The following is a 27,439-nucleotide window of genomic DNA, read 5'->3' as shown; positions in this document are numbered from 1 at the left end:
TTTACCCACAAAGTATAGACTGTTGTAGGTGGGTTAGGGCTTGTCTTCACTGGCCAGAATACTCCATGCTGCCCATGGAGTATTGTGACCCGGAATTCTCCTATTACCTGTGCTCTCTCTGCAGTATCAATGGGTGGCTGCCTTCCCATGCAATCCTGTTCCTTGCTCGGCGTTGCTGCTGAGGTCACAACGAGGTGACCAGTCATGTTATCGATGCTGGATGCCTTGTTCTAACCTCAGAGTGATTCATGCCTGCAATGGGAGCACCGGGCAGCCTACAGAAATTGCGTTGGAAGGCAGCAACCCATTGTTGCTACAGAGAGAGCCAAAAACCCAGAGCAAAAGACAAGGTTTTTACATTTGGGTTAAGGGGAGGAAAGGCCAAATTGGGTGCAGACGTCATGAAAACAGTCCACACTCAATTCAGAGTTTTGGCCCTGCACCATGTAAACAGGATGCAGTGAGCCCAGGGGGAATTTGGAGTAAATAACTCATGTAGACAAGCCCTTAATTTTAAAAAGTGACAAGTAATAGCGAACAAGAAATAGGTTTGTAAAATACAAGGAGAAAGTCAATAGCGGGAAATCTCTTTCTCTCTCTTATAATATTAAAACCCAGGTTCATCATATGAAGGCGATTGGTGGGAAATTCAGGACAAACAAAAGGAAATACTTTTTTTAAGAGCACAGTGTGGAATCTGCTGCATGATATTGAGATGGCCACCAGTACAAGTGGCTTTAGAAAGAGAGTAGGAAGACTCATGTAGGATAATGTCATTAATGGATACTAGCTATGATGGTTACCTGTGCTATCTCTAGCATTCAAAATATCATGCATGCATGAGTACATTTCTGGACAACAAGAGTGGGATAAAGCTATTACATTTTTAATCTGATTATGAAGTTCCCCCAAACATTTCATTGACTAGACTGGAGCAGATAGAACTCTGATCTGAATATCACATGTAAACCAATTCGCAGTCACTCTAATTCAATGCCTCTAAAAAGTTCAAAGAGTACATTATTTGTACAAATTATTCAGTGATAAATACTGTCCTCATTAAATATCACCTACAGTAAAATGCTAAAGTTGTTTCTTTAACTAGTTAATCTGTGCATTAACTATTTAATCTTTTAACCATTTAACTAGTTAGTCTAGTCATTAAAAATGCAGTCAGTTAACCTATTGCCGACCCTTTAATTGGCTGCTAACCTTCTTTTAAATACACACATATATAGTCTTCAAAATCTTTCTCTTTCTCCTTATGCATTTAGAATCCAGCCTTTTAATCATAATACACTGCAGTGCACATGTTCTTTAAATCTCTTTAATTACTCCTTCAGCTTAGAGAAAGATGTGCAGCTTGAAGAAATCTGTATTTGTTCAGTATGTGACTTGACTGGAAATAGCTGCAAAAGCTTATTTAACTTATGCTATACTCTTCAAACAATTTTTCTTGAGAAACTATCTTGAGACTATTAGAACTTAGTTCAAGGGAACGGTTATGGAACATATGGGTTTTGTCGGTAAATGGGACAAAATTAATTTAATATCGCACAATTCTTCACAGAATTTCCTTTCTAAACTGGGATATATAAGGTATGGGTGAGCACTTGCAGTGGGTCTGCGGACTGTCTAGGAGCCTCATGAGTACTCATAATGCCAAAAAAAACCATACCAACTAAAATCAGTCCACCTCTGGTTTTGCAAAGTTAAACAGCATGGATATTCTTAATAACCTACTTAAAAGGTGATCTTCCACTCTTGGGGTCTTCCAGGAGCGACAGATTTGTTGTTCTTGTTTTCAGAAAAAGGGCAATCCACAAAGTCTGAAGTGGCCAAAGGTTAACAAAGAAGCATTGGGGGCTTCATGTAGCCACAGGGCTAACTTTGCCTATCCTACTGTAAGCATGCCTAGGATATATAACATTATTATTATTATTATTATTATTATTATTATTATTATTAACCTTTATTTATAAAGCGCTGTAAATTTACACAGTGCTGTACATACAATCTTTTTAATTGGACAGTTCCCTGCCCTCAGGCTTACAATCTAAAAAGACACAACACAAAAGGAGAAGGGAGTGGTGGTGGGGAAGGGGATGAGGGCCAGCAGTTCTTCTCTACCTCCGAGGCCTAGATCAGGGGAGATGGACTGGAGGGAGGGCTTGGCTTCTTAATGGATGGTTAATCATCTTCCAGGGAGGCCTGTTGGAGCTAGCCTGCCTCTCTAGTAGGATAATACATATAAAATACATAGCAATACAGGAAATGATTCAATAAAACAGGCAACAAAGAACATCAAATAGCAAGTGACCATTATGCAATGCCTGGGAACGCTTCTCTGAACAGAATGGTCTTCAACTCCATTTTGAAGCTGGTTAAAGAAGTGATGGTTCTTGCTCGCGGGGGAAGAAGGTTCCAGGAGTGAGGGGCAGCAAGTGAAAAGGAGCGAATCCGAGATGGGGCAGAGGAAATCCTGGGCTGGGACAGCAGACCTTGACTACCTGAATGGAGGGCCCTAGTGGGAAAGTGAGGAGAAATAAGGTCTGATAAGTAAGGAGGGGCCAGCCCATGGAGGGCTTTAAACGTTGACAGCAGGAGCTTATACTGAATGCGGAAAGGGAGTGGGACAAGTGAAGGGATGCCAACGCAGGAGAGATGTAGTCAGAGCGGTGGGCAGATGTGATAATGCATGCAGCTGAATGCTGGACAGAAATTAAAGGACGGAGGTGAGAAAGAGGAAGCCCAGCCAGGAGGATGTTACAGTAATCAAGTCATGATACCACTAGGGCATGGACCAGGATCTTGGCAGTAGAGGCGGAGAGATATGGTCGGATTATAACAGAAAGATGAGTTTATTTTAGCCAATTAAATTCATTTTTAACTGCAGATTGTTATTTATTTACTACAGCTCAGGATCCTGTGCAGCAAATGCTGTTCAGCTAGCATGTCTGTAAGTGTTTAATTTTGTATATCTTCGCAGGTGAAAATCCTTTGGCAGAAGACCAAAGTAACCATGACATTAACTCAGTCGCTGGAGTACTGAAGCTTTATTTCCGAGGGCTAGAGAACCCTGTCTTTCCTAAGGAAAGATTTAATGATCTTATTTCTTGTATCAGTAAGTTGCATTTTTATTTATAGTATTTGAATATTTTTCTCTCTCTCTCTCTTTCCCTCTCCCTCTCTCTTTCTCTTTCTGTGTGTGTGTGTGTGTGTGTGTTGCATGTGTCCAGAAGACCAAGGGCTAATCTATGGACAAAATTCCAAACAGACTACTGCCCCTGCACTCACCCAGAAGCCACCCCACATACTTTTTTCTCCACAAGGACATCAGTTAGATTGTATACACTACCCGACTGTCCCTGCAGACTTTCCTGGGTCCGCCACTGCCCCACCACTGGCGCTTCCCCCACTGCCATTTTTAAACCTTGGGGTCGATTCCCAACCCAAACAGTTTTCCTCCTCTTCCTTCTTCAATGCTGGCTTCACTAATACACCTTCACTCTGAGGCAAACAAAGCACCCAGCATGTGATCTGAGCACTTTGTCTTGATGTAAATGGCTGAGAGCCACCAGCAGCAGCACTGCCAGGAGGAAGGGACATTTGAAAATGTTTGATGGTGGCAAAAGGGGGTTGGCGGGGGGAGCAATAGTGGCTGGGGTATAAACTCTGGAGAAAACTCCTGAATGTAAAACCCCCACAAAACCCTGGAACTGGCATCTGCTGTTGTGTACATGCAGCTTATATTGCTTAAATTTGTTCCTCATTCTGGTCTCTTCACTTAGTAAGAGTAATGTACAATATAAGGCTTGTCTATGTAGCAGATAATTTCATGTATCTTTCTTTAGATAGGGCCCTTTTCTGACCACAATAAGTTGAGAAGTATGTTATGCCTGAACAAAGTTTTCATGTGGCAAAACCCATAGGCCATGTCTCTGGCCTAAAGCCTCACTTAGAAACAGCCTCCTGTGGAAAATTTGGCTGGCACCAACATTACAAAACTTTTTGATGGTCAAGACATTCCTGGCATTCCAGGCATTTTCACTTGGCCTCATTGTTTCCATCTGTAGTTTTATGACTTTGTTCCATTTTTGTGACAGATAATTATATATTATTTAAATTGTGATGTTGCCACTGTGTACCATGCTGAAATTCATTGCCCAGCCTGGTGCTCTCTAAATGTATTAGGCTGTACAAATTCCCCTGAGCCAGGGAATATTGACAGTTGTTATCTACCACATCTGGAAAGCACTAGATTGGAGAAAGTAATGTTAGAATGAAGGACAATTTAGATATCTTTACAATAAATAATTTACATTTAAATTCTCATGTATTATATTTATTCTTTGTTCATCTTGCCAGAGAAATGATCCTTATTGCATGCAGATAGGAACTTTTAACACTGAATACAATTGCCTATGATTTCTTTATAATATAATATCAAATTAATTATTTTTTGTTGAGTAGAGCACGTATTAAAGAATCTCACTATGTAGCTGATTAACTGTTTTTGAGGCTTGTCAGATTTAATCTTAGCTCATTTAATAATATAAACTGCTATCCATTTAAACCAGAGGGTTAGCAAAGCAGGACTCAGCAGATGTTTTTGGAATGCAGCCACTATGATTTATAACCAGTATAGTCCATGGTGAGGAATTGATGAAGCTTTATTCCAGCAGACTGGAGGATCACTAGTTATCAGTGTCTGTCTTAACGCAAACATACTTGGGTTTCAACTGGTGCAATTAAAAGGAACTAAACTAGACCATGTTAATGCAAGTAAGTCTCAACTTGGCTGTAAATGAAGGCCAAAACATGTCAATTTATTTATGTAGCTCTGCTCTTTAGGATAGGGGTTGTCCCTCATCAGATTGCCAGTGCAGGGGGCCAGATTGGAACTGGGACCCCTGTGTAGGGGCAGTAAAGTGTAGGGGTTAGCACAATTTTGATTGGGGCCCACAATCACTGCACTGCAGCAAGAGGACAAGGATTGAAGACCCTGCTCCTTCACAATTGAGTCTCAACATATAACCTGTGCTGGCAATTTGTGCAGAGAAAAAACAACAGCCCTGCAATCAAGGACAGAACTACCCCATTACAGCCATTTGTAATTTGTCCCTGAGAATAATCAAGGTGAATGAAAATTCTTGTGTCAAACATTTCTTCAAACTGCAAGATATTGTAGTCCATAGGGAAGCACATGTTTTCCTTCCATATAAACTACTTAAAATATGAACAAAAGACCTAAAGACATGAATTGGTCAGTCAATAGCATTTGGAATGATTGTGTAAATATTACTGATGGGAAATCTCAAAAGGATTCAGCTGCTGTCACATTGCCAGTAATATTTAAGTTACATACTTGTAAATTACAGGAATAGAAAATCTCTATGAGAGAGCTCTTCACATACGTAAACTCCTCCTGACTTTGCCAAGATCAGTCCTTATAGTGCTGAGATACCTCTTTGCCTTCCTCAATCAGTAAGTACTTTTAATTTTCCATAGGAACATTAATGATGATTTGTAAAATGGATATGTATGCCAACTTTGTTATAACAGAGATGCAACTATTTTAACTGACAGCAGAGCAATGATTTTTCAAGCAGATCGGAATTTGCTCTTCAATAGAGAGATATCTCTGAAGTAGAAATGAAAAGGTGACCTGAAAGTGGGATTTATGGAAATGTAAAACAAAGTGGCCATAGATTTGCATAATTGCAAATTTCTTGGAAGTTTTATTGATAATACTGTTAACAGGCCTTCCACATCAGATTGTTTAGAGCCCCGGTTCTCAGCCTGTGGGTTGTGACCCCTTTTGAGTTGAACTACCCTTTCACAGGGATTGCAAAATTACTGTTATGAAGTAGCAATGAAAATAATGTTATGGTTGGGGGTCACCACAAGATGAGGAACTGTATTAAAGGGTCACAGCATTAGGAAGGCTGAGAACCACAGGTTTAGAGTGAAGTAGCAATGCTGGATGCTCATTTCCATCACCATAAAACAGACTGAAAAGCTGTTATTATAACCCTTGAGAGCATAAGTTAGAAGGAAAAATGATAAAAATTATTCATCATTTTGAACAATATTGCATTTCAGGACTATTTGGCTAAAAACAAACTCATTTGCCCAAAATAGTTCATTTAAAGAACAGTTTTGCATAGAAAACATTTACTTGTAATACAAAGCAATGGGTTTTATGCTGAAAAAAAATTTCAGACACATACACAGAAATTGAAAAGGCAAAAAAGCTTGTGGGGGGTTGACTTTATCTTTTTGACAGCACATTGCAGTGTGTTGAGGCTCTCTTTCTCTGTGAGAATGACAAACATTGCTAGTGTTCTTTGCATTCCTAGTGTAAAACTAAATTTACATGAGCAAGGTGAACAGAAATGCAGAGAAATAGTAAGAATAATCAGGTTTTTTTTTCCTCCAGTTACTTGTACAGTGCGCCCATGTAATACACAGCTTTCAGCATATGCTGAAAGCCACATGGGGAGGAAAGGGTGGCACATCCCATAGGGACGAATGGTGTGTGTGCCCATTGTGCGCGTGCACACCGCCACACCACTGCATGCACAAGCCCCATTCATTTAAATGGGTCTTGAGCATACGCATTATTTGTTTTACGTGGGGGAGTCCGGAATGGATCCCCCGCATAAATAAAGGGTGTACTTTAGTCATAGCATCAGTTTCTGCTTGGCTTAAACCAGGAGTTGGCAAAGTGCTGCATGGATTTGAGTGTCAAAGTTATGGGCTGGGAAAACTAACAAGAGGAAACAGAAGCTGCAATAACATATGCAATATGCTGCCATAACTGCAATAACATATGCTCTCAAAGACTTTCTTAAAATAGCGGGTCAGAATGATTAGATTATAAAATCAAGCAGCAGCTGAATGCATTTCAACCATTGGCTTTCCTCAGAAACTTGCATGTAAAAATGGTGGTGTAATTGCAGAGCACACTTGAAAATCCTGTCTGGCACAGACAGCAGTCAACCTGTTTTTAAAAGGCACTGTGTACAGAGAGCTCCATTCTTAAAATAGACCCATTTTAATCTTCATATATTGAATGTAAAGGTCTTTGAAGTGGAGAAATAGAAGTGGCAATAGAGAGACCTTCCATGGTACCGAAAAAGGAACCATGTCTTCATGGGGGAAGAGAGAGATATTTGAGAAGTACAGATGAAGAGAGATCCATGGATAGAAAAAAAAAATGAGACGAGAATACAGATCTGTGGTAGCACAAAGAAAGATGATGCTATGGAGGGACAAAAAGAAAAGAGGAGACATTCTCTGGGTGGAAAAAATGAAGATAAAACCAGAGGAGTTCAGAGATATTTTTGTGGAGCAGCAGGTGAGGGAGACAAGGGAACATACAGCATGGGATGCCGAGGGAAGAAGGGAGTTTAGGGGAAGAAAAATACACATGTGACTTAAAATGGCAGCACTTTTGTGTAAAGATTTGGCCTTTTGAGTTAAGAAAAAAAATATAACAATAGACCTCAGAGTTACGGATTTTTCACTCAAGCTGTTGCCATTAAAAGCCCATAATTTCTGGTCTTTGATCAAAGTTAGAGGAGGAAAACTTCTTCATATTTATGAGAATGTCTCCTACTTTAATGTTTCCTGCAATTCAAATCCTTTATTATTTTTGCTTATCAGTGCAGCATCTATTCAAAGTTGAACTTCTGCTTTAGATATTGCCCAAGTGTAGTACTTCTGTTGATCACTGTATGACATTCTACTGATTATTCACATTCATTCTTCAAAAGAAGTAACCCATATTTCTTCATAGCATCACCAGTCAGGAAAAGGTCTCTGAATTAAAATGCTGGTGTATATGTGTGCTAATGATACCCCAATACAAACCTAAGTATTAGAATGGATTGGGTGAGTAGGGTCCAATCCACACTGCAAAAATAATCCAGTTTGAGACCATTTTAGCCACCTTGGTTCAATGCTAGGGAATCCTGAGGACTGTAGTTTGGTGAGACATTTAGTGTTCTCTGTCAGAGAGCTCTGCTGCCACAACAACCTATAATACCCAGGATTCTCTAGCAATGAGCTAAGGCAATTAAAGCAGTCTCAAACTGGATTATTTCTGCAGTGTGTTTTGGACCAAATATGTAGACTGTGTCAAGTATTTTTGTTGTTGTTGTTGTTGTTATAAAAAAGACTTTTAAAAACCCTTTTCCTTTCTTTTTCATGTTTTTAAAAACAGCCTTTCACAGTACAGTGATGAAAATATGATGGATCCTTATAACCTGGCCATTTGTTTTGGCCCAACATTGATGCCTGTTCCAGATATACAAGACCAAGTGTCATGCCAGGCTCATGTGAATGAAATAATCAAAACTATCATTATTCACCATGAGACCATTTTCCCTGACAACAAGGAGCTTGATGGCCCAGTTTATGAAAAATGTATGGCTGGTGATGAATATTGGTAAGTTTTCCAGTCTTTCATCTCAGTACCTTTCCCCTGGTTTTATAGGATCGCTGGGTGACCCTTATTTCATCCCAGAAAAAATGTGTAGATTCTGTAACTCTGGTCCAGCTACCCATAGTTATTAGTCACATATTTAAAACACGAACCAGTGTGGTGTAGTGGTTTGAGCACTGGACTTCAGCTCTGAGGGCCAGGGTTCAAATCCTCACTCAGCCATGGAAACCCATTGGGTAACCTTGAGCCAGTCACAGTCTCTCAGCCACAAAGGAAGGTTAAGGCAACCCAGCACTGAACAAATCTTGCCAAGAAAACCCCTTGATGGGGTCAATGTAAGGTCACCCTAAGTTGGAAACGACTTGAAACCACACAACAACAGTTCAAAGCAAATGTGTTTAACCTGGCCTCATTAATTTTGGAGAAGCGGCACACAGAAGGCCACAGTCTACAGCATGAACCCAGTCAGCATCAGGACCCCACAGTGAAAAGGAAAGAGTATTCATCAGAGAGTTCAAGCCAGTTTATCCTGCCATTTCAGAATTGACAGGTAGTCATTTAAAACAAATTGATGGCCTTTAAATGCACCCTTTGCGACAAGGATGGAGGACCAACAAATCTGCTGAACAATATGTCCCATCATGCTTGATCATTGATTGTACTGGCTAGGACTGATGAAAGCTGCAACCCAACAAAATCTTGAAGGGCCATAGCTCCCTTCCCCCAGCCCTATGATTCTGAACCTTAAACAAGAGGCATCATAAAATTGACTCAGGTTTCCTATTATAGTTGAGATCTATCTCAAAAATTCTGAATGGGAAGAGAGATAAATCAATTATGGTGTGCAGTTTGTCTGGAACTAGATTTTTTGAAACGATTAAAAGAAACTAGTGAAAGTATTTAAAGATGGAAGAAGTACTTTGTTTTACTTGGAAATGTTAAGTCATGTTTGCAGAAGAAGTATATTAATATGGCAGCTTACTAGATTTTTAAATGGCAAATTTATCCATCTATAAATTATTAATTCATATCATATTATTCTACAGTGATAGCCCTTATAGTGAACATGGTACCTTAGAAGAAGTGGATTTGGATGCAGGTACAGAGCCACACACGAGTGAAGATGGTATGCCTGCATTTTTGTTGTTTGTAATGACCTTGTTTCCCAAATTAAATGCATACATAATTCACAGAGGAAATGCTGTTTTCCTCATTATCTTTCATTTTAAATGAAGAGTCCCTGACACAATGTCCTTTAATTCAAGTGTGTGTGTATAGATTTTGTTTTTTAACACTGGCCCATCTGTCAATGGGCAGCTGTTTCCTTGCCCACCCCCCACCCCCGGCCTCCATTGTCACAGTTACGGGAAGGTCAAATGGAAACCAAAAAAAGAAAAATCTGTATTCCTCAGCACAGATTACTTGATCTTGCAATGTTACATTCTCAAGCTCATTTTAAACTGCTGTGCACGATATTATGGTCTACATCACTACTTTTAGGTAAATGTTACTGTGTTCCATGAAAATAAAAAAAATACCATCACCACCTTCTCTTAATTAATTAATTCATTAATTGTATATTCTGACTTTGTCCCAGAATGGGAACCAAGGTGGCTCAAAAATGGGCTCATTTAAAACCCAACAACAGGGGTCGGCAACCTCTGGCCCGTGGGCGCCTTTCTGCCGGCCCCCGCTCCCTCCTGCCGCCGAAATCACCGCCGATTTCGGCCGCTCCGGCCGCCATTTTGCCTTTCAAAATGGCGGCAAAGTCTCGCGCGACCATGAAGGCCGCGCGAGACTTCGCCGCCATTTTGAAGGGCAAAATGGCGGCGCCCATTGGGAGGCCCGATGCAGCCTCTGGAGCCCTGAATCGGGGCTCCAGGAGCCGCACCGGGCCTCTGGGAGGCCCGATGCGGCAGCCGAAGCCCTGAAACGGGGCTTCAGCAGCCTCACCGGGCCCCTGGGAGACCCGATGCGGCCTCTGGAGCCCTGAATCGGGGCTCCAGGAGCCGCACCGGGCCTTCAAATGGGCCCCGCCCACCTCCCTCTTGGCCCCACCCACCTCCCTCCTGGCCCCGCCCTCCTCCCTCCTATAAATGGAGGGGCGGGGGGGGAAGGAGGAGGCAGAGAGAGAGGGAGGGAGGGAGGGGAGGAGGAGAGAGAGAGAGTGGGAGGGAGAGAAGAGAGAGGGAGGGAGGGGAGGAGGAGAGAGAGAGAGAGAGTGGGAGGGAGGGAGAGAAGAGAGAGGGAGGGAGGGGAGGAGAGAAAGAGAGAGAAAGGATGGGAGGGAGAGGAAAGAGAGGGAGGGAGGGAGGGAGGGGAGGAGAGAGAGAGAGAGAGAAAGGGTGGGTGGGAGGGAGGGGAGAAGAGAGAGAGAGAAAAGGTGAGAGGGAGAGGAGAGGGAGGGAGGGAGAGGAGAAGAGAGAGAGAGAAAAGGTGAGAAGGTGGGAGTGATAGGGAGGGAGGGAAAGAAAGTGGGTTGAGACAGTGGCATGCATTTTTTGCTGTTTTGTGGCCTTGCCTAGTTGCTTCCATTCTTGCAAATATTGTTCTTATTATTGTTGTTGTTCTCCTTTGGTATTCTCTTTGTAAAATCCCCCCACATGGACTTGCTTGCTCTTTTGTGGGTTGAGACAGTGGCATGCATTTTTTGCTGTTTTGTGGCCTTGCCTAGTTGCTTCCATTCTTGCAAATATTGTTCTTATTATTGTTGTTGTTCTCCTTTGGTATTCTCTTTGTAAAATCCCCCCACATGGACTTGCTTGCTCTTTTGTGGGTTGAGACAGTGGCATGCATTTTTTGCTGTTTTGTGGCCTTGCCTAGTTGCTTCCATTCTTGCAAATATTGTTCTTATTATTGTTGTTGTTCTCCTTTGGTATTCTCTTTGTAAAATCCCCCCACATGGACTTGCTTGCTCTTTTGTGGGTTGAGACAGTGGCATGCATTTTTTGCTGTTTTGTGGCCTTGCCTAGTTGCTTCCATTCTTGCAAATATTGCTCTTATTATTGTTGTTGTTCTCCTTTGGTATTCTCTTTGCAAAATCCCCCCACATGGACTTGCTTGCTCTTTTGTGGGTTGAGACAGTGGCATGCATTTTTTGCTGTTTTGTGGCCTTGCCTAGTTGCTTCCATTCTTGCAAATATTGCTCTTATTATTGTTGTTGTTCTCCTTTGGTATTCTCTTTGCAAAATCCCCCCACATGGACTTGCTTGCTCTTTTGTGGGTTGAGACAGTGGCATGCATTTTTTGCTGTTTTGTGGCCTTGCCTAGTTGCTTCCATTCTTGCAAATATTGCTCTTATTATTGTTGTTGTTCTCCTTTGGTATTCTCTTTGCAAAATCCCCCCACATGGACTTGCTTGCTCTTTTGTGGGTTGAGACAGTGGCATGCATTTTTTGCTGTTTTGTGGCCTTGCCTAGTCGCTTCCATTCTTGCAAATATTGCTCTTATTATTGTTGTTGTTCTCCTTTGGTATTCTCTTTGTAAAATCCCCCCACATGGACTTGCTTGCTCTTTTGTGGGTTGAGACAGTGTGCATGCGTTTTTCCTGTGTTATGGCATTGCCGGCCCTAGTAGCTTCTTGCAAATATTATGCGGCTCCGCCCCTGGAGGGTGGAAACTCCGCCCCTGACATGTGGCTCCACCCCCGGATAGTGGAAGCTCCGCCCTGGCATGTGGCTCCGCCCCAGAGGGTGGAAGCTCCACCCCCATGTGCGGCTCCGCCCCCGGAGGGTGGAGGCTCCACCCTCCGGCTTCGGCCCCCCAGTTGTCTGAGGGACAGCAACCCGGCCCCCGACTCAAAAAGGTTGCCTACCCCTGCCCAACAATAACATTTAAAAAACAATTTAAATCATCATATCTAAACAGTATAAAAGTATTAAACAGCCTTGCAGAAGTTAAAAAATAATGAAAACACCCAAGTAAGCAGTCTCGCTGCAAGCGATCACATATTAAAAGCCTGCTTAAATAAAAAGATTTTTGCCCACCAGCAAAAGGAGCGTGGAAGGGGGCTAGTCTAGCCACCCATGAAAGGGAGTTCCAGAGGGTGGAAGTGCCACCAAGAAGGCTCTCTCTTGTGTCTTCACCAGGCAATCCTATGATGGTGCTCAGACCAAGAGAAAGACTTCCCCATAGATCTTAAGATTTTGGTGGTTTTCTTTCACACAGTCTGGATCTAAAATGTATAAGGTCTTATAGGTCATGACCAGCACTTTGAACTATGCCTGCAAACAAACCAATAGCCAATGCAACTATTCAAACAAGGGAGTTGTATGCTCTTTGTAACTGGACCCAGTCAGCATTCTGGCTGCTGAAGTTTCCAAATAGTTTCCAATGGCATTCCCATGTAAGGTGTACTATAGAGTATTATAGAGTAGTCCATACAAGATGTAATCAAGGCATGTGTCACCATAGCCAGATCTGACATCTTAAGAAACTGTTGCAACAGATGCACTAGTTTTAGCTGTGCAAATGCCCTCCTGGCCAATGCTGAAACCTGGGCTTACAGGGTCAGAGTTGAGTTCTGAACACCCAAGCTGTGAGCCTAAGATTTCAGGGGAGGTGTAAGCCCATCCAGCACAGGCAGAGTCCCTATTCCCTGATCTGCCTTATGAATGACCAGAAGCACCTCTGTCTTGTCTGGATTAAGCTTCAATTTATTTGCCCTCATCCATTCCATTACTGACAACAGACATTGGTTCAGTACCAAAACAGCTTGGAATCAGATGGAAAGGAGAGATAGAGTTGAGTGATGTCAGCATATTGTTGATTCTGAACCCCAAAATTCAGGATGACCTCTTCCAGTGGTTTCATATAGATGTTAAACAGCATGGGGTGCAATCTGAGCCTTGAGGGACCCTACAGGCCAACAGGGTGTGAAACTAGAGTTCCCCAACATTCTGAGGTTTGCCCCTTCAGGAAGTATTGAAACCCTACAGAGCAGTGCTGCCAAGTTCCATCCCAGAGAGGCAGTCGAGAAGGATACCATAGACAATGGTATTGAAATCCACTGAGAGGTCCAGCAGAACAAACAGGGATACACTCCTTCTGCCCAGTTCCTTGAGTTGATCAAATACCAAGGAGGCCAAAGTTATCTCTATCCCATAGCCAAATGAATCTTCATAATCCATTTTATCCAGGAATCCATGGATGTGGGAAGCCACAACATCTTTTAGGTTCTTGCTCAAGAAGGGAATATTTGAGGCTGGTTTATAATTCTCAAATTCTTGTTCCATTCCATGGCCATTGGCCTGCAAGGCCCCTCAAGATTCAGTTTTGTTCCCTGCCCTTCTTTTAACATTTACATGAAATCTCTGGGAGAGGTTGTCCAGAGATTTGGAGTCAGGTGTCACCAGTATGCTGATGATATCCAGCTCTATTGCTCCTTTCCACCTACTTCCAAGGAAGCTGCTCCTATTAGTGCCTGGTGGCTGTACTGGATTGAATGAGGGCAAACAAAATGAAGCTTAATCTAGACAAGCCAGAGGTGGTCCTGCCCAGTCAAAAATAGATTTGGAAATAGGGATTCAGTCTGTGATAGATAGGATTACACTTTCCCTGAAAATGCTCATTCCCATTGTGGGGCTCCTAGATTCAACTCTGAGCCTTCAACAGTGACTAGGAGGGCTTTTCCACAGTTAAAGCTAGTGCACCAACTATGCCCATTCCTGGAGATACCAGATCTGGTCACAGTGGTGCATGCTTCGGATACATTCTGTTCCAGTTACTGTAATGTGCTGTATATGGGGGCTGCTTTTGAAGATTGCTCAGAAACTTCATTTGGCCCAAGAAAGCTGCAACCAGGTTGTTAACTGGAGCTGGCTACAGGGAGCACACAACTCCTTTGTTGCACCAGCTCCACTGGCTTCTAGTCTATTCCCATGTATAATTCAAAATGCTAGTTTTAACCTATAAAACCTATATGGCTTGGGTTCGGGTTATTTGAAAGACTGTATCTCCCTTTATGAGCCCATTATAGAACTAAGATCATCAAGAGAGGCCCTTCTCTCTCTTCCACCATTCTCTCAGGTGTGTTTGGTAGGAACAAGGGAGAGAGCCTTCTCAATGACTCACTCTCACCCAAGGTGGAGAAGAGCTCCCATTCCACACATGCCATAGTTCTGACTAATGTGGCAACTATTTTGCTTTTCTTTGTTAAAAAAAAACACTGGGATGCAGCATGCACCATACCTTGGTTTGACCATTACAGTAGTTTGATGTTTGGGGGATTGAGATCTTACTGAAATATTCTAGTACATACAGTAGTTCAGTTGTTTTTTTAAACTCCTTTCCAACATTTTAAACAGAAATGGTTCTTTAAATACCACATTGATACTGAAAACCTTTGATCTCATCATGTTGCAAAGGTCCAAGCAGTTTTAGGAAGGGCTATAATGCTGCAATAACTGCAATGATAATATGCAGCTGCACCACGTATAACTTGATTTTACTCTGAAGCAACAAGGCAAAATATTTTCCTGGGAATTAGCCATAGGAATGCCTTCATTTGGCTAGCTTTCAGAAGATTGGTCCATGAATGAGATGATAATATGTTTCATCAGCAATATCTAAAGCATTTTAGGACTTATTTTGCTGTAGTCAAAATACAAATAACATGGTTTACAATATCTGTTTCCAAAGGAAATCAGAAGGAATTTCCTGAGGAAGCCCCAAACAGATGGATAATAGCTGGTGCTGAATTCACACAAAAGGGATTTGATATTGTTCTTGGCATAAAATGCTGTCTTCTGGATGGGAGTAAAACAGAAAACAGTCGAAGTAGTTCTCTCATAAACCAAATAAGCAGCCAAGATAGAACTGTTTTGCTCTCTTCTAGCATTATAGGAACACTGTCTGTAAATCTCAAGGCTTCTCTTATCATGTCTCCCTGAAATACATTGTTGTTCTCTGCCACTAAAAGTATTGTATGGTATGAAAAAGACCTTCACTGGCCGATATGTACATTTTGGATAATTGTGTGTTCTTTCTTCATCATCGCCTGGTTTCCCATATATGTTCATGAGTTCACACTGTTACAGAAAACTGATTTTCAGGTCTAAAATCTTATAATTGTTCCTTTTTTCACAGAATGTGAACCCATAGAAGCAATTGCCAAGTTCGACTATGTTGGAAGATCAGCACGAGAACTCTCATTTAAAAAAGGAGCCTCCTTGCTTTTATATCATCGAGCTTCTGATGACTGGTGGGAAGGAAGACATAATGGGATTGATGGCCTTGTACCTCACCAGTATATAGTGGTTCAAGATATGTAAGCAAGAACTAATTGGGGAAAAAATGCCAACCCATTGCCCTATCCTAAATCAGACCAGCCTAGTTAAGTTGTCCCCACTGCAGGCTTGGGGCTCCAAATAGAGTCCCCTTTGTGGGTGTGTTTGGGTTATTCTGGGACTGATTGCATAGCAGTAAAATTGAGCAAGATCAGTATATAAAATACAAAATATAGTCAACAACACTACACAAATTCTCAAAAGGTGGGACCATGTTGGTGCATTTTTACTTAGTTAATCAAGCAATGCACAAAATATTGACAATAAGAAAAGCAACAATCCGTTATGAAAAGAGAGGCAGAGAACATACATACAAAGATGAGTGAGGTCAGAATGACTGATGTTGATATCTAGAGCGATACACATATGCACAAAAACAGCCTTTGAGAGAACTTGAAATGGATTCCTTTGTACGCTGATCATGAACCTGTCAAATCAGATATTTACAGAATAAGAAAAGACTTAGATTATTCAGGAGAAAGCATGGGAATTATATTGAGCATTCACCATCTATCCCTTTGCATGTAATAAAATAAAGGAAACTGAATTAAGTGGCCTCTGTGTACATGAATTTGTAACAGCTGGGGGAAGGGCCCCATTCATCCCAGGCAGAAGTACACTTGCCTCATGCACAGTCACTGGTGCCACAAGCAGGACTCTGTTCACTCCAGAAAAAAATCTGCACAACTCACACTCATAGATACAACCTGCCTCCTCATTCACAGAGACACAAATACACATACCCGCTATCCCAGAAGACATATACAGAAGTCGCACAGATCTACCTACTGGCCTACATAATACACATAATGGCACCAAGCAAACCTTTCTGCACTCAGTTTGATTTCAACTAAATTTTCCTGCCTCTCTCTTGTCTCAACCTGGGAATGTTTGTTGCTCCTGATGCTTGTCATTTAGAGTTCTGCAAGACAAGGCAGACACTGGTTTTGATTTTTTAAAAATTAGTTTAAAAAAAAATTCTGCCAAGACAGGCTATGTGGCTGTCATCGTATAAAAGAAGATTCTGAATATTCTGTAGCTTCTGGAGATCCAAGTATACCCATTCATAGAGAGCAGGCAAAGCAGTTCTCCTAGACACCTGCCTATCCCTTCTTATGTTCTCTGCATTAGACAATTAAACTGAAGTGGGGGGGGGGGGGCATTTTAAGTACATCCAACTAGGAAAGGAGAAATGTTCAAAGCGTGCCCACACACCAGGCATCTTCTAGCCAGCAGGATTTTGGAATATTCTGGAAATGACTAAGGAACTAAGCTACACTTTTTTTCCTTCCCCACTAGCCTTTTGACAGTAACGGGCCTGCTGCAGTTGCACCAATTGAAGCACTGATAATCTGGCCTTCTCTACAGGTCCTAGGTTCAGGGACAGTTCTGCCTCTAAGCAGAGTAAAACAACTATCTCATGTACCATATGTTGAGAAGACAACAATGGCACCCTGGAACATTCCTCCGAAGCTCCCTGTCTTTTCACCTTTCTTGGAAAGCAGAGCTGTGTGTAGCAGGCAGCCTATTTGACATCCCTCAAAATAGCGTACTCTCCTAAGGTGCAACAGCAGCAAATGCTGTCCCATCACCGGTGCTGAAGTAAAAGCAAACTGTCAATCCAATTTGGTTCCCTTTGTGGCATGGTTGGGGACACCCTTTTGTGCTTTGCTTCAGGCATCCAGATATCATGCCATGTTGAGTTTTCAAAACTATGAGGCAGAGTCCCTGAAGTTGGTCACAAGAAACTAGGGTGTTTATAAATGTTGGAACCCTGGAAAGATTTTCTGCTGCATCATCGTCTCCTGTGTGTGTGGTCTTTCTGTATCTAACATTCCAAGCAGGAATGCTGCTCATAGCATTTAAGAGATGTGTGGATGTACAGAGGAAAACAAAATCCATTATTACAATTAAAGTTTAATCTTTACATAAACAGAAGATAGCACATTTCCTCTTTGGTTTAAGCAAACCTATAGCTTTTTCTTTCAAGAGCCTGTTTTCTGGTTTCTGAAAATATCAAATTTTTGGATAAGGTAATACAAACTTGTGTTGGTTGTTTATGTAGCATAATCTCATGTGTGTTTTACAATGCAAAATGTCCTCGATAAAGCTGACATTAGAAACTAAATTTTAAAGTGAAACTGGTGTGTTGGGATACTCTTTGGCTTATTATTATTATTTGTAAATACTGTTATCTTTTCTGTTTAGGGATGATACATTCTCTGATACACTGAGCCAAAAAGCAGATAGTGAAGCCAGCAGTGGTCCAATAACAGAAGATAAATCTTCATCTAAGGATATGAATTCACCAACAGATCGCCATTCTGATATACATTTAGGAAGGTAAATTCAGTTCAACACAGTATTAACTGGATACTTCTGTTGTATTGCTTGGAATATCTCTGTGGTCTCTGCAACAAGACTATAAGATGCATGGTGTAGAGTATGGAGTCAGGCCTCACACAGTTGGAATGTCAGCTTTTTGATTAGCTGGTGTGGTGGCATCATTTGTCACCTCATAAGGCTTCCTTGTTCCTTCTGAGCACTGCTGAAGTTTCACAGCACTGTATTAGGGCAGGACAAATTACTGCTGTAAGCTACCTTGCTTGTAATGCAAAGTTCTGGAAGATGTGTTAGTCTTGAATGAATAATTAAACTTTACAGAGACATATTGATGAAGATACAGACTGCTAGAATCAGCTGCTTGTTCTGGATCAACACAGTTCCTTCCATTTTTGGATTCCTCTTGGAACCATGACTGTAGGAACTGTTACGATAAGCACCTATATTTTATCTTGCTGGTAAAATTGGTTAGTATCATTGCACAGGGTGCTAGTGGTTAAGACTTAAAGAGTAGTGACTTGTCAAAGACGGTCTAGAAATTTTATGGGTGATATGATGTTTGAACTTATAACTCACTTCACATTCATAACAGTGTGTCACATCATACCACACCACAATCTTTTTCACCATGTGCTGATTTTTTATTGATTGTTTTATTTTATCTCCCATGACTTCCCTTTGTCTCTTTTCAGGCAACGTAAGAGATCTGAACTCCCCTTTTCTGGCAGACGTCCTGGCAGGACCAGTGATGGACACTGTCCAGTTCATCCCCCACACAGCCTGGCTAATTCATCTCTGGAGTTAGGTTCCCCCAGTTTGGCGAGCCACAATCCTTCTCGAGCTGTACTGCAAAACCGCAGCCTCAATACAGACAGCCCGGAAAGGAGACGTAGGCCTGGCCATGGCAGCCTTACCAATATTAGTAGACATGAGTCACTGAAGAAAACAGATAGTCCTCCAATCAGAAGGTCAACATCATCTGGCCAGTATCCAGTTTTCAATGACCACAAACCACTTGATCCAGAGTCAATTGCTCAGGTGTGTTTTGTTTGTTAACTTATGAATTGTTTCTTGCTTTGCTCAGGGCATATTAGTGTGAGCTTTCCTGATGGGTATTACATTATGTCTGATAGACAAACTATATATAGATTTGTATTCTCTTTCATCTCTCCCCCCCCCCCCCCCAGTTTTTGTGGTAAGTCTCTCTTCAGTGTCTTGAAAACTGTATCTGTCTGTCCATGCTTGCAAAGTGCAGTTATTTTTACAGTTAGAATATATGAGTTCAGATTATCCAGATAATGATAAGTATTTTTACTTCTCATATAGCATTGTATTATACATGCAGATTAGATATATTTCATGATATGGGTGAGGGAAATGGAAGGTAGTATTAAAGCTCTTACTCATTCCTGTGTTTTTTCCAAAGTTGATTGTCATTATGAGTGCGTGGGTTTTTCTTTTTTGTATGCCTCCAGAGCAGTTGTTATTTTAAAAGTTGATTATATTATATTGAGGCCTTTGGAATGTTACATTTAAGAAGAACAGCCAGAATCCTATATGGCCTTTATGTATACTTAAGTATCATAGTTATAACACTACATGCTGAATCTTGGAGTGACCCTTGCTTCCCACTTATTGCAAGGCAGCCACTAGTAAAGGGAGTCTGTCCCCCTGTCACACGAGAAGCAGCTGGCTGCCATTCCCACCTCTTCCTGTAAGCAATCCCCTGTGATATACAAAAACAGGGTCCCTGTTTCAATTCCCTTTCATGCTGGAAATTGCTCTTATGAACAGGGTGGGAATGGCAGCAAGCTCCTTCCCAAGCAACAGAGGAACAGGCCTCCAATCAGTTGCAGCAGTTTCTTCCAGGTAAGTGCAGTTTGGAAGACTTTCACAGTCCTTACATAGACCCTGAACTGAGAGCTACATAAGGACCATGAATACATAACACTCAGCAGTGCATGAATCCAGGTTACACATTCATAACTATGATATAAGATTCCAGCCAATGACTATAAAAACACACTGACGCCATCCATAAGTAAGCAACAGTAGGATAATGCTTCAGGTTTTAGAGCTCTGTCCTATCACTGCTCATGCGCAGCTGGCTTCAGATGTCATAATAGTCATGCTTCTCAAACGTAATTTTCAAAGCTCTGGCAATTCATAGCACAATAAAAATTTCAATCAGTGCCCACATGTAATTCGTGTCTTGCACAGAATCAAAATGCTTGGCCTAAGGAAGCACATATGTTTTAGGGAAATTGCTGCCTTTTAGTATTCCATTAGCTACATTATGTTATCAAGGAAAAATTGATTTTGCTAGCTGCACACTCATTGGTATTGCAAGTGCTATACCAATTAGCAAATGCTAACATAAATGTGTTAGTATCTACTGCATATTTCCTTGTTCTTCTTCATATAATTGTATTTTTTTAAAAGTAGCAGTGATGTTTATATCGTTGTGCACATCTGTATGCATGGCTTAACTAGCACAACTTTATAGCACTTGCACAACATAGTTGTTGTTTTTATGTTTGCAGAGCAGCATGGCTGTCTCCATCCCACCCTACACTTAGAAATTTCACGTGACATTACTTAATTTTCTTCTAAATTCCTTCCAGCTTGTGCCTTTTCATGCTACACAAAGCAAGCACTAGAGATCCAACCCACAAGTAATGTTAAAAATAAAAACAATGTGGATCTTAAATTACCTGAAAATGTCCTTCAACTTTGACTGAAGCAGGAATGGGAAAAATGCAGGCTGTATGCTTTCTTTATGGGCCCCAAGGTCTACCCCCAAATATTTTGCTTCCAAATGCCTTCTAAGATAATGTTAACTAAAATATGTGGTCCATGATCAGTGCCAGTCCATAAGCCATTAGCTGAGCATCTACAGTGACTTCCCAGGAAAGTTAGAAACAGTTGCAACTAGTGGGCAAATGTGTGATATTTGTCTCTGGCCCATTACAGAAGACAGTGCACACCTGATAGCATGAGATGCACTGTTCCAGGAATTATGGGAGCTATATTGCCACATTTTCCCCCACAGGTCCCCCAATTGTCCCCCAATTCCAGGCCACTTCCTGTTGTAAAAAAGGGGGGCATCTCCTAGACCAAAAATTAGCAAAAAAGTCCCTCTTTCCACTACAGGAGCAAAGAAATGCCTTATTTTTAGGGAGGAGGTTGTCTGAGGTCTTCTCCAAACAGTTGCCTAACCATGGATTAAAGTACTGTTGTTACGCTTCAAAGAAGCAGGAAACCCCTAGTTTCTACTTCACTGTTGACTACCATATATATACTCGACTATAAGTCCAGAAATTTATGCCTCAAAACTGATCCTAAAATTTGGGGTAGACTTATATAAGGGTTAATACACCAGTAGTGCTTAGAGGTGTCCTAAAGCAAGCAAGCCTGAGGCTCCAATCTCCATTGAACACCAATTCCTTCCACCTCCAGTCCGTTTTGCAAGCCTTTGCTTCCTCTCGGGAAAACTCCCCATTTAAATCCACTTGCTTCTCTCTCTGCTCTGTTTTGCAAGCCTTTGCTTCCTATGGAAAAACCTCTTCATTTAAATCCACTTACTTCTTTCTCTGGTCCATTTTGCAAGCCTTTGCTGCCTATGGAAAAATCTCTTCATTTAAATCCACTTGTTTCTGTCTCTGGTCATTTTTACAAGACCTTGTTTCCTATTAAAAAAAACCTCTCCATTTAAAACCACTTGCTTCTGTCTCCAGTCCATTTTGCAAAACCTTGTTTCCTATGGAAACAGCTCTCCATTTAAATCCACTTGTTTCCTTTCTCAATCTGATGTTAAAACTTCTCCTCCAGCACCTGGGAAATAATTGGGAGAGGTCTGGAGAAGGGGAGGTGGAAGTGGTATTTCCCCCTTTCTATCCTTACTTATAGCCCCCTAAGTTTTACCCTAGACTTATTCATGAGTCATATCAAAATCCAGGATTTTGACCCTGAAGCCTTCCCTCTACATATACATTACTTGTACACGAGTATCTACAGGTTGACTTGTACATGAGTATATACAGTAATTATCCCTACACACTGTGTTTATTCTGATCTAAGCAAAACTGGTTTCAGCAGGACTTTGATAGATCTCTGCAGCTGCTTGTTCACAACATGCCGTATGACTGGGAGACATAATTTCCCAGTTTCCCAATATCCAAAGCCTCGTAAACACTTCAGTTGGATCTCTGTCAGTCTCCAAATATAGGTTTTGGGGAGTTGGCATTGCTACACATAACTGTAATGATATCATTCCAGTGTCATAGCTATAATGATGATGCAGGATTGTGGCCAATTGTATTTAGTCCCTGTAGGATATTTTTTTTCACCTCAGTTTGGAGATTTTTCTGGGGACACTTGTGTCTCATTCAACTTACATTGAAACTTTATTTTTCTACTGACATCTGATGGTATGTGTAATTCACAATATTTTATAATATACTTTTCCATATGAACCAAATGATCTATCCAACAGTGAAACTTTTTTCTATTCCTTTTAAGAAAAATCTATGTGCTTCTTCCTTTCTTTCTAACCAGTCCATTCTATTCCCCTTCTCATTTGATTGTCAATTTTTCCCTAGGTTTTTAAACTTTCCACACCATTGAATTCTTAAGGTGCTGGCTGTTGTTGTTGTTTGTTTGTTTATCCCATGGATGGAGAAAGTGCAGTCCATGGGCCACAGGTTCCCCACACTCAGCCCTTAAGACATCTCAGTCCCCAGCAAGCTGTAAGAACTACCAAATTCAGCACCATGTGTTCTCCCTAACATGCTGCCCCTACCACCAAATTGGTGGCAAACCTCTACAGCTGAAGAGACATAAGAATGAGAAATTCTATCATAGAGTCAACCATTGGCACCTTCCTAATGACAAGTCACCACATCCCAAGAAGTATGAGGTGGAGATAACAACACCCAAGTCCTCTGTGTTTTCAACAGTGGTCACCTGTGTGAGCTGGCTGCTTCCTGAATGCTTGGCTCTCTGCATCTTCAAAACTAGGCACAAGGGTCCTGTTGCACTTGCTTGTTGCAAAGCAGCCCTCTGCTAGGAGATGGTTGGATGCTTCTTCGATCATTGCTCCACTCTCCAGTGCCCCAGAAATCCCTCAGTTGATGCGGCTGCCTGGCCTCTAAGGTATCTTTGGGGAGCACCAGTAGTTATTGCAATGGTGCAATGACTTTAAAGATGAATTTCAAAATTAACAGTGTCACATGACATTGATTTATGACATTGTAAATTCTGAACAGGATGCCAACCAATTTCTTCACAGTGACTTGTTTAAGGTCTATTCTAGGCTTCTCCTCCTGTCAAAGTCAAATATTTAGCTTCAGATAGAGTTAATCATTAGATTCCAAAGGTTTTAATAAAAAGCCAACAGCACCAAAATGAAACCAGCATTGGCACCACTTGGCCTTCTATGGTGAAGACAATTCACAACCAGGGTGCAACCCTTCCCAACACAATGTATTGTCCTCAGTAATGGGACACAACAGAGGTTCTTTCCAGCTTTTCAGCCCTCACACATGTAAAGGGAGAGGCATTCCTTCATGTATTGCAGTCCCAAACTGTGTATCTCATTAATATCTTGAATTCAGGTCAGAAACATATTGTATTTTAATTGCATTTTAATTGCAGTATTGTATTTACTTCCCTATGAGTAAATCCCATTAACCTGGAAGCTTATTTTTCAAGAATTAATAGATTGCATTATAGGAAACACTGAAAACAATAGGACTACATTTAGTCACAACTAATTTCTGACATTGGTTTCGTTGGGATGTAGTGACATTGGAGCCAATGTTTTTCTGTTCTGTAAACTGATGGCAGCTACCTATAGATGATCCCTATGCCTATTACCTTTGCTTAATCGCCAAAATGTATGTGCATGTGATTCTGTAGCACTCACAGTATTAACTCACAGCTCTGTATTAGTCTACCGCAAATTTCTTTCTTCCTCTAAACAGGACATTGAAGAAACAATGACCACAGCTCTGAATGAACTTCGGGAACTAGAACGTCAGAGTTCTGCAAAACATGCTCCTGATGTAGTGCTGGATACTTTGGAACAAATGAAAAATTCTCCCTCCAGCACCACCTCAACAGAATCATTGAGTCCTCATCACAGTGTCATCTTAAGAAGCACTGAGCCTCAAATTCGGCGTAGCACTAGTTCTTCCAGTGATAACATGAGTACCTTCAAGCCCATGGTGGCACCCAGAATGGGAGTGCAGTTGAAGCCACCTGCACTTAGGCCAAAGCCCATTGTTCTTCCAAAAACAAATCCAAGCATAGGCCCTTGCTCTCCTTCCCAAGGTTCAACAGACAAGTCTTGTACCATGTAAAGACCAGGCAACTCGTGTGACAAGCATGGAATGAACTACCAGAAGAATGGAACACTAATAGCTGTCTGGTTTCCATCACACCTTTAGTTTGTGTTTATAACTAGAGAAGTTTTGTTTTAAAAAAGTTTTTAATTTTAATGTCTCAAGCTACCTACATTAAATGTGGGCATTTAATATGGGTTCAATTTTTAAACTGGACAACTCAGTGTGATATTTTAGAACAGGAACACACACAGTTACTTGAAACTTCCACACAGCACCTTTTCTAATAAAAGCACTACAGGTCACTGCCAGGCTCTCATGTAGTTCAATAATTCACACTGACTGTGCTTTTTAGTAGATCTCATACGGAGCTATTATGAATGGTCATTTGAAATGAATTTTAATACATTTGTTTTATTTCTAATATGAATCTGATTTTTATAAGGGCTGAGAGTTTGCAACTTGAGAATTATTAAGCAGTGTATACCAAGTGAACAAAGAAAGCAGGGTAGGATCACACTGACAACTCCTTCAAAACACTTGGTATATGCATTGGCATTCCTAATACACCCAATTGGCAGAAAATGGGGAATGGGTTTTATTTCTCACTCTGATGTAGATGTTGGCTATCAAATTAAAGTGAAACCTTGTCAGAACTACTGTAAAATAGTTTGTAATGGCTGCACTCAGGCTTTCTGCATTGCAATAAAGCTAGATTTTTAGCCACTGATTCCTTCAGATAACTATTTGCAAACAATTCACTATGAAAAATGTTTACATTCCTATGAGCCAATAGTTTGGGTGTCTCTGCAAATAGAAAGTCTTAGTTAGCTAATGATTTGTACTAAGCATTCCTGAAAGTTTGAAAGAAAATTAGTTAAGTTATAGAACTTAAGAATTTGAAGCTGCTATATCCTTATGGTTATGAGACACAATGTGCAGATGAAATGTGTGCTGTTTTTCATTTATTAAAATATATTATCTATTTTAAACTGGAATAGCGCCTTCTATTGTGGCAACAGGTTGTTCATAGGATAAAGATATCACTTTCTATTCTAAAATAGAATAGAAATAAAACATGTCAGGATCATTTTTTTTCCAAATTATGTTAGTACTCCCCCCCCATGTGTGTGTGAAAGCTATGAATATGCATACTGTTGCATAGTTAGGAATTTATTATTATTATTATTATTATTATTATTATTATTATTATTATTAATTTTCTTGTTACAAGCGAACTAATTATACAAGTGTCTTGCACACACACTAAGCCATATCACTTCTGTGAATGTTTTTGGCAAGGTCACCTCTCAACTCTCCACGGGAGATTTCCTTACATTTATTAATCAAGCAGCCACTTAAGTACAATCATAACTTTTATCTTTGGAGTACAACACTTTGAAAGGAAACTTTGGGTGGGGAGAGGAGGGATTTCACTATTATCCCATCAGTACAGTACAAATTGGGTGGGGAGTTAATTCTCACAGCACTTGTCACATTTGGAGCTTGCCATTCTTCCATCTAAGTGCTTTTGTTTGGCTTTTTCACACTATCTGGAATCAAATGAGGTAAGACTAACAATTTTGTGATGAGAATTGTTAGCATATGACAGTTTAAGGGCATTGTAGCCTATTATAATTTCTTGACTTATTCCCACTGAAGCTTACTGGTAATATTTAGGTGAATGGAGATGAAACACAAGCATGAAAAGAACATTTTTAGTTGTCTTCACTAACAAACCTGTACACATATCTCTGTTATTTGTGACCTAAAAGGAAGGGAAATGTGGTAGGGGGACTTTATAAAAGCTTCCAGTCCTAACCTTGAAGCAGTTTTCCCCCCTTAGATAATCAACTTAGTGGCTGTATACAAGCCTGAAAGATAAATTAGATTTGCTAGGTGGTTTTCATTAATTTGGCCACCCACTCAGATAACAGTCCACTTAAGAACTTCCAAATATAATATACAGAATTATTTTATTTGCAACAGGAGACTGGTACAGGAAGAAACGTTGCAATCACCAGAAGGTGCCACTATGTATAGAGGAACTCTTTCCTATGTCCCTTGAATGCACCTTGGAAGTTTAACTAAGGCCTTATATTCTGTAATGGGCTTTTAGCTAATACTGTTGATGGTGAAGGATTGCGGTGACATGAGCAAGGCTAGGAATTATTTTCTTAAACTAGCCTGCATTGGGAACCCATGGGACAAACTGGTATGCCATCTTTCTTTTAAGTGCTTTCTAGCCTAGTGATTTTTTTTTAAATTAATACATTATGTGGCATAACTCAAGTGGGTTCCTGTATCTTGAAAATTATATAGGGAAATTCTGTGTCCAAATAATTGTACTGCCCTCCATACTGCTTATATTAAAAATTGTTTAGTGAAAAAAAAATAGTAGAAACAGTACATTTTGTGAATGCTTCCAGTTAAGAGCATTCACATGTGACAAGAGTTAAATGTGTGTAGTTTGATGGTTTATTATAGCTACTTCAAGTATAGTGAATGGATAGACTGATAAAATAACAGGCATAGTGAAGGGCAAATGCCTGCATACCTAATGAAATCAGTATTGTCCTTGACTGTCAGTTTGATAGATTGCAGTGCTGGTAGCTTCCTGCTTGTTGACTGTTACCTAATTGTGTCAATGTACATCTGTAAGTATGTACATGTGAAAGTGCCTTTACATTTTTAGAGAAGCTTTAGCCTTGCTCTTGTACTGTTGCATTTCCATGTCATTCTCTGCTGCTCTTGTACTGCTGCATTCTCACTGCATTCCTTCCGTTCTCAAATAACAGAAGAGTTACAGTTGCACAGTCCTCAAAGATGACAAAAGAAGTACTGTTAAGCTGTTGTGACAATGCACTTTTATGTATAGTACTGTACATTTGAGCATGTACCATTACAGGTTTCAATATACATTCAAATTTGTTTCTCATAGTGAAACTTTATAATAAATAAGAATAGTTCTCTCCTGCTGTATGTTTTGTTTGAAAGGTGTCTAATTATCAGTG

The 27,439-nt window shown here is 40.7% G+C and overlaps 1 protein-coding gene across 2 annotated transcripts in view; it reads left to right on the top strand.

Annotated features, from left to right (window-relative positions):
* Positions 1 to 25,417, top strand: part of LOC149312219 (SLIT-ROBO Rho GTPase-activating protein 1) — a 136,617-nt gene extending 111,200 nt beyond the window's left edge. For both annotated transcript variants that reach the window (XM_089524214.1, XM_089524213.1), the window contains 8 exons: positions 2,990 to 3,124; positions 5,382 to 5,487; positions 8,231 to 8,455; positions 9,499 to 9,578; positions 15,539 to 15,719; positions 17,947 to 18,081; positions 18,774 to 19,119; positions 24,066 to 25,417. In XM_089524214.1, the coding sequence (XP_089380340.1) occupies positions 2,990 to 3,124; positions 5,382 to 5,487; positions 8,231 to 8,455; positions 9,499 to 9,578; positions 15,539 to 15,719; positions 17,947 to 18,081; positions 18,774 to 19,119; positions 24,066 to 24,443 (1,586 nt within the window). In that variant the 3' untranslated portion in view covers positions 24,444 to 25,417. The remainder of the gene's footprint in view (positions 1 to 2,989; positions 3,125 to 5,381; positions 5,488 to 8,230; positions 8,456 to 9,498; positions 9,579 to 15,538; positions 15,720 to 17,946; positions 18,082 to 18,773; positions 19,120 to 24,065) is intronic.
* Positions 25,418 to 27,439: the final 2,022 nt, after the last annotated feature.

The sequence above is a fragment of the Sceloporus occidentalis genome, unplaced genomic scaffold, assembly GCF_023333645.1.
Source record: "Sceloporus occidentalis isolate IW3139 unplaced genomic scaffold, rSceOcc1.0.p SCAF_5, whole genome shotgun sequence".
Classification (NCBI taxonomy): Eukaryota; Metazoa; Chordata; class Lepidosauria; order Squamata; family Phrynosomatidae; genus Sceloporus; species Sceloporus occidentalis.
Note: the sequence above shows the minus strand (reverse complement) of the source record. Positions and strands in the feature narration are given on the sequence as shown.